This window comes from Ascaphus truei, chromosome 2, assembly GCF_040206685.1.
Source record: "Ascaphus truei isolate aAscTru1 chromosome 2, aAscTru1.hap1, whole genome shotgun sequence".
Classification (NCBI taxonomy): domain Eukaryota; kingdom Metazoa; phylum Chordata; class Amphibia; order Anura; family Ascaphidae; genus Ascaphus; species Ascaphus truei.
Window position 1 is genome coordinate 413,337,711 of NC_134484.1, and position 13,753 is coordinate 413,351,463.

General features: G+C 39.8%; 1 protein-coding gene across 1 annotated transcript in view; it reads left to right on the forward strand.

The window, feature by feature from the left end:
• The first annotated feature begins 2,176 nt into the window (after window positions 1-2,176).
• Window positions 2,177-13,753, forward strand: part of SLC39A12 (solute carrier family 39 member 12) — an 83,647-nt gene continuing 72,070 nt past the window's right edge. The window contains exons 1-4 of the mRNA XM_075587514.1: window positions 2,177-2,571; window positions 6,297-6,581; window positions 9,035-9,242; window positions 12,312-12,505. Coding sequence (XP_075443629.1) covers window positions 2,302-2,571; window positions 6,297-6,581; window positions 9,035-9,242; window positions 12,312-12,505 — 957 coding nt within the window. The 5' untranslated portion in view covers window positions 2,177-2,301. The remainder of the gene's footprint in view (window positions 2,572-6,296; window positions 6,582-9,034; window positions 9,243-12,311; window positions 12,506-13,753) is intronic.

Genomic DNA, 13,753 nt, shown 5'->3' on the forward strand with positions numbered 1-13,753 from the left:
CCCTGCCGCGATAGATATATGTCTGATTAATTAATCTATAATGTGAGTGCAATTCCTATGCTGCTAAACTCTATCTACATTGAAAAAGCGAGATTGCAATATTGTGTTTTTTCTTTTTCTCCCCTTTTCAGTACCTGCGCTACCCAAGTTTTTTTTCTGAACATTTCTATACTACAAGAATATGGGAACAAATTCTGAAAAAGGGTTTTGAGCTACATGTTTTCTTTAATTTGTTATCACTTATTGTGCACTATTTAATTCAATAGATATTGTGTCACTAATATTCACTGATATAATCTTATTTATATATCCCTTCATTTATATATCACTTGATTTTTTCACTTATCACTATTCACTTGCTAAATTATAAGTGCCGGTCTACACTTTTAATGTTCTTGTGTCTGACACTATACCCAATTCCTCATAAATGTCTCAACCCAATAACACTTTGCGTGCTGTGGGAAACCAGCAGAATCACTTCTTGCTGTTTGTAGAGTCTCTTGTAGATTTCTTTTAAAAGTGAATATTGTTGTCCTTGTTCTGTTGTACCATAGACTCCTTTGTGCATATCCTTCATGTAGCACCAACATGAGTGCATATCACTGTAGTAGCTCCCTCCCCCTGGCTTCCTTTAAAAGCAGACCACATCCACCTCCTGGTTGCCAATTTAATGTTCCTTGTGGAGCACACCTGAGATACCTGTGAGATACAATAATAGACAGATTAGCTACATGTGTGAGCAGCTCAAAAGTAGGATGTGACAAAGATACTACCCATCAGCTGGTTTATCTCACACTGCCAGAGCTGTGGCGTAGAAAAGCAGTGGTTGTGGATTCTAGTCCTATTGGTTACACCATTCTAGTCATTAGGTTGGTGGCTTATGGTTATTAACTCTATATGGTTCTTATGGGAATCCTTCTAAGAAGTGTGAGACATTTAAATATACTTTGCATGGCCATTAGCATATATCCCAGCCGGGTACCCCAGGGGTGCTCTTTTCTCAGCACCGGACTATCTTCCTAATTTATTGGGAGGGATATTTGAAGAAACATATATCCAACTGGAGACACTTAATACATTTCTCCCTCTCATTATCCATTTTCGGATTTTTAAAAATCGGTCTATCGCTTAAGAATAAAATCTGAAATAGCGTTTTGGCCTTTTTGAGACTGATCCACAAAAAAGAATCACCCATCTCTATCTAACTACCTGTTATATGTTTATGTATACTATTAAAATAAATTCTGGTGCAAATGAATGATGTTATAAATCACATAATTACTAAGTTATATTTTAGATGAGCGCTTAGTACGGTTCTGTGCTAAAAACTACCAAACAGTTTATATCTACCACCATTGTTACCTTAAAAGTAGCTCTCTCCATAGCAACGATAGACTTTTGTGAGCAAGATTAGCTAATGCTTTTCAGCTCTCAGTCTCAAAAAACATTCCCAAGAAAATACAGACTTGTATAAAATTACACAAAAAAGAAGAAAAAAAATGCATCCTTCACAAAGGTAAGATACGTTATGCAAGATGGAAAGATTTTCTCTTTTTTTGTGGGCATAATTGCTATCATCAAACCTGATTGCAATTTTGCAATAACTCAACATTACAGTACACCACATTTTCGCACCAGATTTGTACTGTTAGAAATATAACGCAAGTTAACTGCACGTCACATTTTCTCGTATCTAATTGTAATTAACATTCTGGTTTTATGTGTAACCTTATCTATAGTTTTTAGGAATTAGAACGCTTTCACAATAATCGTTGTCAGACGAGGATAATCGTGTATTATGTTGTTACCGAGATACAATATTGGCTATATTTTTATTCTTGATTTCATATCATAGAAATATATGAATTCCCATATTCTATAAAAAGAAGACTGTGGTTATCTTAATAATATAAAATAATTAAGTTTTTTTTAAAAGAACAGCGTCCTATATACAGTAATTATTTTTAAAAATACATATTCTTTTGTCTTTACAGTTGAGAGATATACATTTTAAGTTGTATTTGACTCAATTCAGGACTATTTTACTTCTCTTGATCGTTGTGAGTCTTGCTGTTTTAAGCAGCAAACTCCTCACAGACCCCTGTTGTTTAGAAGCCGCTTGTCACTGCAAATCAGCTTAGTGAACCAATTAATAAATTCCTTCAAAACACATTGCAGTTATTCTACTTAGTGAACGCTTTTGTGTGTTTTAACCTTTAAAGTCCTCATGCTGCAGGCCCAAGACTGTGAACTGTACTCAACAAGAAGCTTGGGATTTCTTATTTGGTGTCACCAGAAGTCATGTTGATAAATTGGAAAAAGCATCTGTTTTGGAGGTCTGTATTTGTCTTCCAATTCAGCGTACTCTTTGTTAAAGCTCAGGCTGATTCTCACCATGAGGACCTCAACCAGACATACAGCCAAGGGGGACTCCTGCAAGTTCTTCATACACTTATGGCTGGAAATGAAACTGATCTGCAAAAGAACAGCTCAAGGGACGTTGTAGCAGTGTTATTGGAGAAAGTTGAATGCCCACTAAACATACATGGCAAACGGCAAACATGCAATCGGGTCAGTACATTTTGTAAAGGGCTTAAATATATATTCTGGTATAGTGTATATGTGAGTCAGTAGTTTTGTATGTTTGGAAAGCAGGATTATATATATATATATATATATATATATATATATATATATATATATATATATATATATATATATATATATATATATATATATATATATATATATATAATGTGATGATATTTAGTAATATTATTAGATTAATATTTTGATTATTTATTTATATATAATTTTTTTATATTTGTATACATACATTCAAATATCATACACACATGCAAGCATAATGTATGTTTAAAGGAAATACTGTAAAAAGTGTTATACTATTCAGAGTATTTCAAATAAATAACATTTTGTTATTGTAGACTTGGTGCAATGAATGCAATGTAAAAATATAAGTCTGCAGTGAAAATAGATTTGTATTAAAATATAATAGTGGTTTGGTGAGATTTTAATACATTTAGTAATTAGTAATCCAGCTGTAAGCCACACTATTATAGATTGTGCCAATGTATGTGTTTAGAATACTGTGGCTGCAGACAAGCACGCTTTAATATATCTAAAGAGACTACATTTTATGAGAGTTACATGATTACACAGTAGATTATGCTGATAACAAGACTTATTTCCATCAATTTCAACCTCTGTTAAATTCTAATTGGTTGAGAGATTCATCCTATATTTATAGTTGTATTAAGTGGGGAGTGTTTTGTAACTCAAACTAACCCTTATTATTAAAACTAAATAAAATGTACGTTGACCACCAAATTTCACCAGCCATTAAACTATTTATTCTCATAATGGCCTGAAATGCATGCAATGTGTTTGGGCTGCTCCAGAAGCACTGAGATTAAATAATGCATCATGAACGTTGATACACTATACAGAAGTACTGTACATACAGTACCGTACCAGTGAATATGAATGGTGAAGAAGGTAATGTTTGGATGTACTGCACCGACACACTTTATTCGAGCAAATACCCAGTATGTACCTGGCAGATACCTGGAATGCGCCGCTCCTCACCTCTGACAAGCCCCGTTGCGTTTGCCTTCCCAGCCTGGGTTCATGCCTGGCTGACGGGCGGCTGATCTGTTAAATGATAATGATTAGGATTTAATAGGCTGCAATGCTTCGCAAGTCTACCAGATGGCATAAATTTATGAATAGTAATGCAGTATATATATATATACTGTGCAGTATTGCAGCCAACGGGAATAAAATGCTTCAATCCCTGCCTTGAAAATACCTCAATGCACTCGGGCAGAAAACAGTCACAAACCTCAATACACCCGGGTATACCCGAATTCGTGGGACTAGCCAAGCTCGAATAAAGTGTGTCGCCAGTGTAGAAGGGTTCTATCCCAATGAAAATGAATGTACCACACTATATAATAATATTCAGTTTCCCTTTACAGTACATTTGATTTATCATCTTGAGCTTATGTGACACCTACACAATACATATCTCCAGGGCCCTCTAATCTCTTGTGAGACTTTCAACTAGTATGCTTAAATCAAAGTGCTTTTACATACAGTACATTTAAATATGGCCACCCCCCTGTTTGAGAATCTTTGCAATGTTATTCAAATTATTTTGTGTGTTTGATCTAAATGTCCCTGTTAAAAATGGATTTCATCTATTCTTTGTTTTAGTTAAATTCTTTTCCAGAGAGAGCGAAGATTTGAATAGTATTGCATGGAAATGATAAACACATTCAGATTGGCATCTCACCATGTTTCGCGCACATACTGTACAAGTTTCACAAGCTACATTTAAAAAAATAAGGTTTAAAACAGCAACTCCCCCAGCTACTTATGAGATTATCTCATATAATGTTAGTATTTTCCCCCTTGACCAGTATCTTGTTTTTTTAATGTTTTTAAATCATTCATGATTGTTTTAATCTCTAGCATCTGAAGTTCAGGGGATAGCTTCATTTTGACCTCCTAGATACTTGACACTATGGGGCCTATGCTTGTAGCCTTCGTAAAACGTCTCACTGGGCCTGTTACGCCGCCAGTTTTGTCAGCGTGGTAATCACGGTATTTAGAAAGACTATGAAGACCTGCAATAGCTAAATGCCCAAAACTGGCAAGGAGCAGTGATGTGATATTCGCCTCTCTCTAAAGGTCTCACCTGTGGATCTACAGCGATATGGGCGGGCCAGCTGCACAGAGAGCCACCTCTCCCTGCGCATATCTCGCCAGCGATTGCAGAGTTTTAATAACAATTTTAATACTAGTGTATGTGAGCAGGGGGTCTCCAGAGCCGAACCGCATTGATTTCAGGTCCGGGGACCCACTGCTTCCCGAGATACAGGCCCCGTGTTGGGGTGCCGGTATCTCCTATGCATTTAAATGTCCCGGTCACGTGATGCAAGACACTTAAATGCATAGGAGATACCGGCACCCCATAACTGGATCTGTATCTCGGGAAGAAGGGGCTAACCGGGCCTGAAATAAATGTTGTTCTGCTCTGGAGACCCCCTGCTCACGTACACTAGTATTAAAATTGTTATTAAAACAGCTTCATTACCTTAGCGGCTAGCCGCTAAGGCAATGAAGGGGTTCAACTTCAATAGCCTGTTTATTGGGGGAAGAGGTGTTGGATGAAGGGGGTAGTAGCCTCCCTTTAGGACTGTAGGAGGAGTTAACCCCATCACTCCCATAGTGGTGGAAACAGCTATGTAAATGAAGGTGGCTCTAACCCCTTCATCACCTTAGCGATTAATAACCGCTATAGAATTAAGGGGTTAAACCCCCTTCCCCCGAAACCCACCCGGGAGGCCTAACCACCCACCCCGGCACAAGTAACCCCACCCTCTGCACATTGATTGGCACAGTGGTACGTCATACCCATATAATATGGGCATGATAAGCCACTACAGCAGTCAATGGTCAACCTATAAAAAAATCATGAAGCCAAAAAATACACAACAATTAAAGCGAGCATGGCTTAAACACCCACCAAGGGCCACATACCACCTTCACCCACCCCCACTACCCACAATAAACATGGCACCGGTAGTTAAACCCTTTATTGCCTTAGTAATTAGCAGCTAAGATAATGAAGTTGCCTGTAAATGCATTTTTATTGCATTGGATTCATGCCGGGGGTCTCCGGAGCTGATATTAATGGTTATAGGAAAAATTCATTTTTTTTCTAAGTCCCTCTCTCGCCGCCTTCTCAGCAGCTTCACGTCAACTTTTTCTGGCGAGAGGAATTTGGGAGGAAATCACCTTTCTAGAGCCTGAATTAGCCTCAATAACCTAATCGAGGCTACTAGAATTGCACGAATCTCAAAACCTACCGATATGGCGCTTATCGCAGCTCACATGGCGATGTGTTTTGGACAACAGCAAAAAATGGTAATTAATGCTTTCGCCGCCCAGTTATCGAGGCTTTCTGAATCGCTGTAGGCATTTTTGGCCGATAACAGCTAAAAATCCTCGATAAGGGGATTATGAAGGCTACTAGCATAGGCCCCTATGTCGCCTGAAGAGAGCTGCATATTTTATTTTTATATTTTAAAAACAGCATCAGAGGGCAAGAACGGACATCCTAAAATATGACTAAAAAGTTGCAGGAGAAAATGGTGCTTGCCAGGAACTGCAGCTTTAAAATCAAAATATATACATATTATATCCTAATTCAGTTTTCATAAAATATGTAATGCTGTTTTAGGCAATTGCTTGTATCATTATTATTTTAGTGTCTTCAACCTGATACCCTACTATTGATGGCTGGAAGAGAAGTGAAAGATGACATCAATGAGGAGGCAATACAGAAAATATCTGTTATACTTCTGTACTATATCATTAATCAAAAGGACTTCTGCTCTTCAAAAACTGGCCTAAATAATAGGGACTACGTATTCTACCTCAACAGTATACTTAGTTTACGGCAGGATGAAGACTTTCAATATCTTTCTCATAATGAAATAGCGGATATCCTGCTAGTAACAAAACAATATTTTCAAATATCTGAAGGACACCAGGTAAGAATTTCACTTTTGATTGCATTAATGTTGAGTTTTTAACAGCAAGTTCATTATTGGATAAACACCCATGTATTCTTTTGTTGTGTTATTGAGATGGTCTTGGTTGCCTTAATATTATGGGAAAAATCCCTTGATATAAACTGTCATCTTGATTATACATCTTTGCATTACAAAATGATGGTACTTTATATGTGTATCATTTTTTAATCCGGGGAGTGGTTATACAGTAGGAGATAGTCAGTGACAACATAATCCACTGAAACACTGAAACACTGATATGAGGGTTTGTTAAATCTCCTTGCAGGGTATCACTCTGTGATCCCACGTTATACTGCCATTGACAAAGAGTGTGCGCGCTCACCCAGCTTCACCCAGCTTTTTACATGCATTAGCGGGTGAACACGTGCCGCTGGGGGGCAAAAATTCCCCCACGGGTTGTCGGAGGTGACAGCGCTTTAGGAAAGCTCACAGGGGCACACAGGGGCAGGTTTAAAGAGAGTGAGAAATTCAAACTGACCAATTGAAAAATAAAAAGGTAGGGGGGAGTGGGGAAAGGACTGGGAGCTTCGAAAGGTGAAATGTGAAAAACAGTGTTTTAAGATTAAATAAACCACAAAATGTGAATACACTTAGAAAATTCCTTCACCAACCAGTGATACAAAATAATTATACAAAGTGTTAAATGCTGCTCGACTTCCTCAGAAAGGACTGTTCCAGGTCCCACGATGTAAGATTTCTTTGCTCGTGGGGGAGGAGGAGCGCAGGTGTGCTCAATGGTATATGTGAATAAAAAATAAAGCAAATATAGTGCAGATTGTGGATACTGGTATATATCACTCTGTTAGCTATAAGTAATAGCACTCACAAAACTTCTCGTAATCTTATGCGTGTCAGAGATTCTTCTCTCTCTGACTGGAGCCCTTGTGATGAATAAGTCTCAGGATATCCCTCAATGGATAAGTATGGTAGACATGGAAAAGAAAAAGCCACAATAGTGCATACTATTTGACCAGATATATTCAATGAGAAGTATCAAGAGCAGTTAAACTCACATGTTCCAATAAATAAAACAGGCATTGGAGAGAACCGCCGAATGCAGAAGGACCCCGTCGGTATACAGCTTCGTAGCGTCTCACTCACGTCTCACAATTGATTTCCGCTTACGTCACTTCCGTGGTCGCATCATAGGTGAGGGCGGAAGCGCAGTCTGCCTCTGGAATCAGCCCTGATTTTGGCAGTCCTTCAACTCTCCGATTCTCCAGCAACGCTAACTCTACGCGTTTCGTTGGTGCTTCGTCAGGAGAAGGAGAAGTGGCGCGCCAGGATTCTAGTGGATTCTCTTGTGCTAGATTAGTTTTATATTGCTAAACTTTTTCTGGTTTGGTGAATACTTTATATTTTAATGCTAGTATTCTTATGAATTTCATTAATTGGTATATTCTCATATACTCGTTCCAAGTATCTACAAGTTCTGCTATGGCTACAAATCAAGAACTTAGTGTTATTTGGTTTGTGGCTATTTATCATTTAGTATCTGATGCTTGTTTTACATTTCTCCACAATGTATACCTATGTCATTATGTTTAGAGGTACTGGTCTATGTATTACTTTATATATGCATATTATGTCTTTGTTCCTCTCTCCTTCCTGGTGCGCCACTTCTCCTCCGTGTTTTTATTTTCACCGAGGGTTTGTGTCCCAGGGGATTTTTTTACCTGGACACAAGTGGGAGGTGCACTTGGAGGGGGAGAGCTATAAAGAGTTTGATTTAGACCATTGAAACTACTCTTTGATAAAGCGCCCCTGGCGAGAAACGCGTTAGATTTTTCTCTTTTTATTTAGGTTATGTTTCAATAAAGTTTTTTGTTATTTTTTCATTGGCCTCAAGTTCCCCACCTTTTTGCTGCGCTCTCAGTTTTTTCTTCTATCCGAATACCCCAGGGGAATAAACTGTCTTACATGGGGAAATCATAACAAGTACAGTACTGGGCAGCCATTTTGGCTAACTAATATGGCCTGGCAAACCATAGGTCACTATATTGATGGCAGGGGCAACCAGTGGGCTTAACCTTCCATATACATGGCACGCTACCCCTACCGTCACAGTCACATTGTGTCTTCTGGCACCAGAAGGTGTCTTATGTTGAGAATATTTCACTAATTTTCAACGAATAGACAAATGACATCTCAAAAACAACTGATAATTTGCTCTAATTCTATGAGGACAATATGATTACTATTATTATTGTATTTTATTTCTATGGTGCCAACATATTCCGCAGTGCAGTGCTATGTGGGAGGCAGCACAATATCATAGCATGACAAAAGTGTGCATATGTGTTAGGACAAACAGAGATGATAGGAAGGAGGTCCATGGCCCAAGGAGTTAACAATCTAGGACATATTTCTACTATTGAATAAATCACATTGTTGTCTTTACCTTCTTTCAGTGTATTGGTGTGAATTTTCTGGAGGAAGAGTCTGGACTGTTGCATAACTCATTAGTTGATGAAAATATGCTCCCTCGACTGGCTGAGGCAATTCTTAAATTAACTATTAAAGGAGTCTGTATAATAAAAGAACAATTACCTAATGCAGACTTCTTTACTGATTTTATTTTCCAATCTCTAAACAGAACTAGTGAACTGTTTGCTACAGGTAAGTCAGTAATTCCAATGTACTGTAATGATAATACAGCTCAACTCCATTTTAGCGCGATCCACTATAACACGGATCCTCATATAACGCGGTTTGAGCGTCAACCCCGAATTTAAAAATTATTATTATTATTTTTTTTGCACACACACTGCACACACTCACTACACACTGCATACATTCACAGCACACTGCATACACTCACAGCACACTCCACACACTCACAGCACACTACACACACACACATACTCACAGCACACTGCACACACACACACACTGACAAACACAGCACACTACACTGCATACGCTCATAGCACATACTCACAGCACACTGCATATATTCACAGCACACTGCATACACTCACAGCACACTGCACACACTCACAGCACACTGCACACACACAGCACACTGCAAACACTCACAGCACACTGCACACACTCACAGCACACTGCAAACACTCACAGCACATACTCACAGCACACTGCACACTCACAGCACACTGCATACACTCACAGCACACTGCATACACTCACAGCACACTGCATACACTCACAGAAAACTGCATACACTCACAGCACACTGCATACACTCACAGCACACTGCACACACTCACAGCACACTGCACACACAGCACACACACACACTGACACACTGACACACACACACACACACACACACACACAGTCTCACACAGTCAAATACACTCACACACACACACACACACACACACAGAGACACACTGTCTCTTTAAGCGAGCTTGCTCACGCAAGACGGAAGCAGAAGCAGGAAGCAGAGACAGGGAGAAGAGCTGCCAGATGCCGGGTAAGTGCTGTGTGCTGTTGCCGCTGCCCCATCGGGTCTGGGAATGCTGGGAGAGTTCTCAGCTTTCCCCCTCCCGGCGGAAGCGGTACCATTTTCTTTCCGCAATCCCGTTTATAACGCGGTGGCCGCGGGTGGCCCCCGAGGACCACGCTATAACGGGGTTAAGCTGTATATAACAATCGTCTTGTTTCTATAGGACCTAAAACAGTATATTGGTTTAAACTTTGGATCTCCATTGTACATTCTAGCTCTGCATCAAGCATATAATGGGTCTTCTTTAAGACTCAGTTCTACTCGATGATTATACTTAATTCTGCTTAGATACAGATTATTAATTATACACAAATGTATGTAACGTTTACGGATGGCCAAAATTGCTGGTTCAAAATACAAATCTCCAAACCTGTGTGGTCTGAATTTCCTGAACCTGAACTCTCTCAGACACTGGCGGTTCAGTTTAAGCCAGACACCAAGTTCTTATGTAGGTAGGATCCAAATCTGGTACAGAAACAAGCCAAAACACATTTCTGCCTCAAATTCTGATTTCCCTTCCCACTCCTGACCGCCTCCCTGTAGTTTGGGGAGGATTAGAGGTCAGGGGTGGAAGAAGGAACCCCCCTTTCAAATACTGCTACCCCAAAATCTCACAGTTAAGCCCTGCAAACACTACAGCTGCACTGGAGGAGGTAGCGACACCCTCTCTCTCTCATGTTACTTCCTTCCCTCCATATTCCCTCAAGTCACTCTCCCCCATGTCACTTACTGCCTGGATCACAACATCATACATATTTCACATACTGTAGTGCCGACGGTTATTCTAACACAAACCAGTGGCAATCGCCAAAAAGACCCAGGTACATGCAGGGTACATGCTGGGTCTTGTTTAAGGCAAGTTTAAGGCATTTCTGCATTGACTAATGGCCCATCAGATTAATAGCGGGGGTCCCTGGCAGTCCCATTCAAACTCAATGGGACTGCCAGGGACCCTTGCTGTGTTAATCCGATGGGTCATTAGTCAATGCAGAAATGCCTTAAACTTGCCTTAAACTAGCCAGGTTACACCCAGCATGTAACCGGGCTAGTTTAAGGCAAGCTTTAGAATACTCGTTGTCTCGTCTGAATGAGTCATTTAGATCAATCCTTTGTCTAAAACGTGTTCAAGCTGCCATTTTAAATATTTATTTTTTCCATTCAATATGTGCATCAATACAATCTGCACACTGACAAGTGATTAGCTAAGTTGCCGATCGATCCATTCTCCTGTAATCGATCGCTGCAGATTTGGCTTGGGGTTCTTTATATCACTGTTAGGGCTGCAGAAGATTACCCAAGATGCAAATTCTGTGTGGAAGATCATGTGACCAGGCAATTACTAGATACAATTGGTGCACTGCTAGAGAGAGGGCAGGGCTCAAGAGCCAGAGCCTGTCTCAGAAGAGGAAGGGGATGGGCTTTGTAAATGGTTGCTATAGAAACAAAAATGCTTGTTACATTAGAATACATTAAAATGTCGTTAAAATGTATTCTTTCTTTAAATGCTACAAGTATTTTCTCCTAGTACAGAACTATTTTTTTTTTTTTAAACACACCAGAGGATATTGCTGTGTTAATCCGATGGATCATTAGTCAATGCAGAAATGCCTTAAACTTGCCTTAAACTAGCTAGGTTACACCCAGCATGTACCCAGCATGTAACCGGGCTAGTTTAAGGCAAGCTTTAGAATACTCGTTGTCTCGTCTGTACATACTGTATATCTATATAGTTAATATATGCGCAAAAGTTGAGATCTTGAAAAAAAATAGTTTTTTCCCTATAATGTAAAAAAAAAATCATGCTTTGTCAAAAGAACAAAACATGAAAATATTTTAGAACCAAAACAGCATCCAAAACAAAAAAATAAAACTTTAGAACCAAAACCAATGGAAAAACCAAATCAGAGAAAGTGCCCATATTTGATTTTCTGGGTTAATTTTTTCAGTTGTGAGTAGAGTAAATGATTAGAGTTGTACATTTTATCTACTGATGACACACTCTAAAATGCTCACCACATTCGGCTATCAAGGCAAACTTGTGTTATTATTTACAGAGAATAATGTACTTAAGATCCTTGAGAAAAAGTTCCAACAATAATACAATTTCAATTTAGAATTATGGGGAAAAAAATATTTATTAAGTAATGATGTCTGTTAAATTATTTTACCAAACTCCATAACATATAATCTATAATCATTATTATTATTTTTTTAAGAAATTGATGAACTTATTGGGAAACTTAAAACAGTGATTGCCTGTGAAGAGACAGGCCACAAACACAGAAGAAAATTGAGGAGCCTTGTAATCCCAGGAACAAATGATGAACAATCTGTTCCAACACGGGAAATTGATGATGAGCATAGAAATGGCCACCATGGAATCCAGGAGCACTCAACAGATGGGGATCAGGTAATTTTTCTGACTATCGCATTTACATATTATATTATTTATATAGCTTATGTGTAATAGGCCTGACGATTTCGGGTTTGTATTTGCTGACATGGCCAGCAAAAGATGAGTAGAGGTTAAAGTAAAACTGCATTTTATTCTGTGGTAATCTTTTTATACCAGACAGTACAGTAATGATAAAGAACAGTTATGAGTACATTCACATCTCAGACTGCCTAAAACTTCCTCACGCTATAATCATGTAGGCATACTGTACAAGGCTTCTACGGCAACCAGGAATTCTGGGAAATTCTTCACTTTTTGCTTCTTATCCACTTCAATGTGGATCCCTTTAAATGTATGCCTGCTGTTTCACACAGTTCCGTTTTTAACGCAAAACCTGGGTCAAAGAAGTGTCTGGTCAGCAAACCTACTCACAGGCAGTGGGTTTGACCTGTGACTCTCATCAATATGAAAATGGTTGCTAAATATTACTAGTCATTAGTTATTTGTGTACCTAGTACAGCGGTTTTCAATTTTTTGGGATTCAAGAACCCCAGGATTCGATTGTGAAATTTTGGGGAACCCCAAACCCCCTCCAACACCAAGTCTCTCACCACCTGCCCATCTCACCCCCACCCCTCATCCCCCATCTCTTGCCCCCCCCCAGCCTCGCCCCGTCTCTCACCCCCCCACCCTCGTCCCGTCTCTCATCCCTTCCTTCCCCCCTGTCTTTCATCTCTCGCCCCTCAGGCTCCCTCTCCCCTAACACTCTCTCCCTTATGCTCACTCTCCACTTCAATACACACACACTCTCCTCCTCTCACTTACACACTCTCTCCCTCTCTCTCCCTCCCTCCCCCTCCATCTCCCTCCCCATCTCCCTCCCCATCTCCCTCCCCATCTCCCTCCCTCTCCCTCCCTCTCCCTCCCACGTACACAAACACACTCGCTCCCTCTCCCTCTCTCACTTACACAAACACACTCACTCCCTTTCCCTCTCTCACTTACACAAACACACTGTCTCCCACTTACACAAACACACTCACTCTCTCCCTCTCCCTTACACAAACACACTCACTCTCTCCCTCTCCCTTACACAAACACACTCACTTTCTCCCTCTCCCTTACACAAACACACTCACGCTCTCTCTCTCTCCGCTTCTCTCACTTACACAAACACACTCTCTCTCCCTATCCCTTTCTCTCTCCCTCTCTCTTACACACATACATGTTCTCCCCCTCACATGGGGGCACTGCTACGTGGGG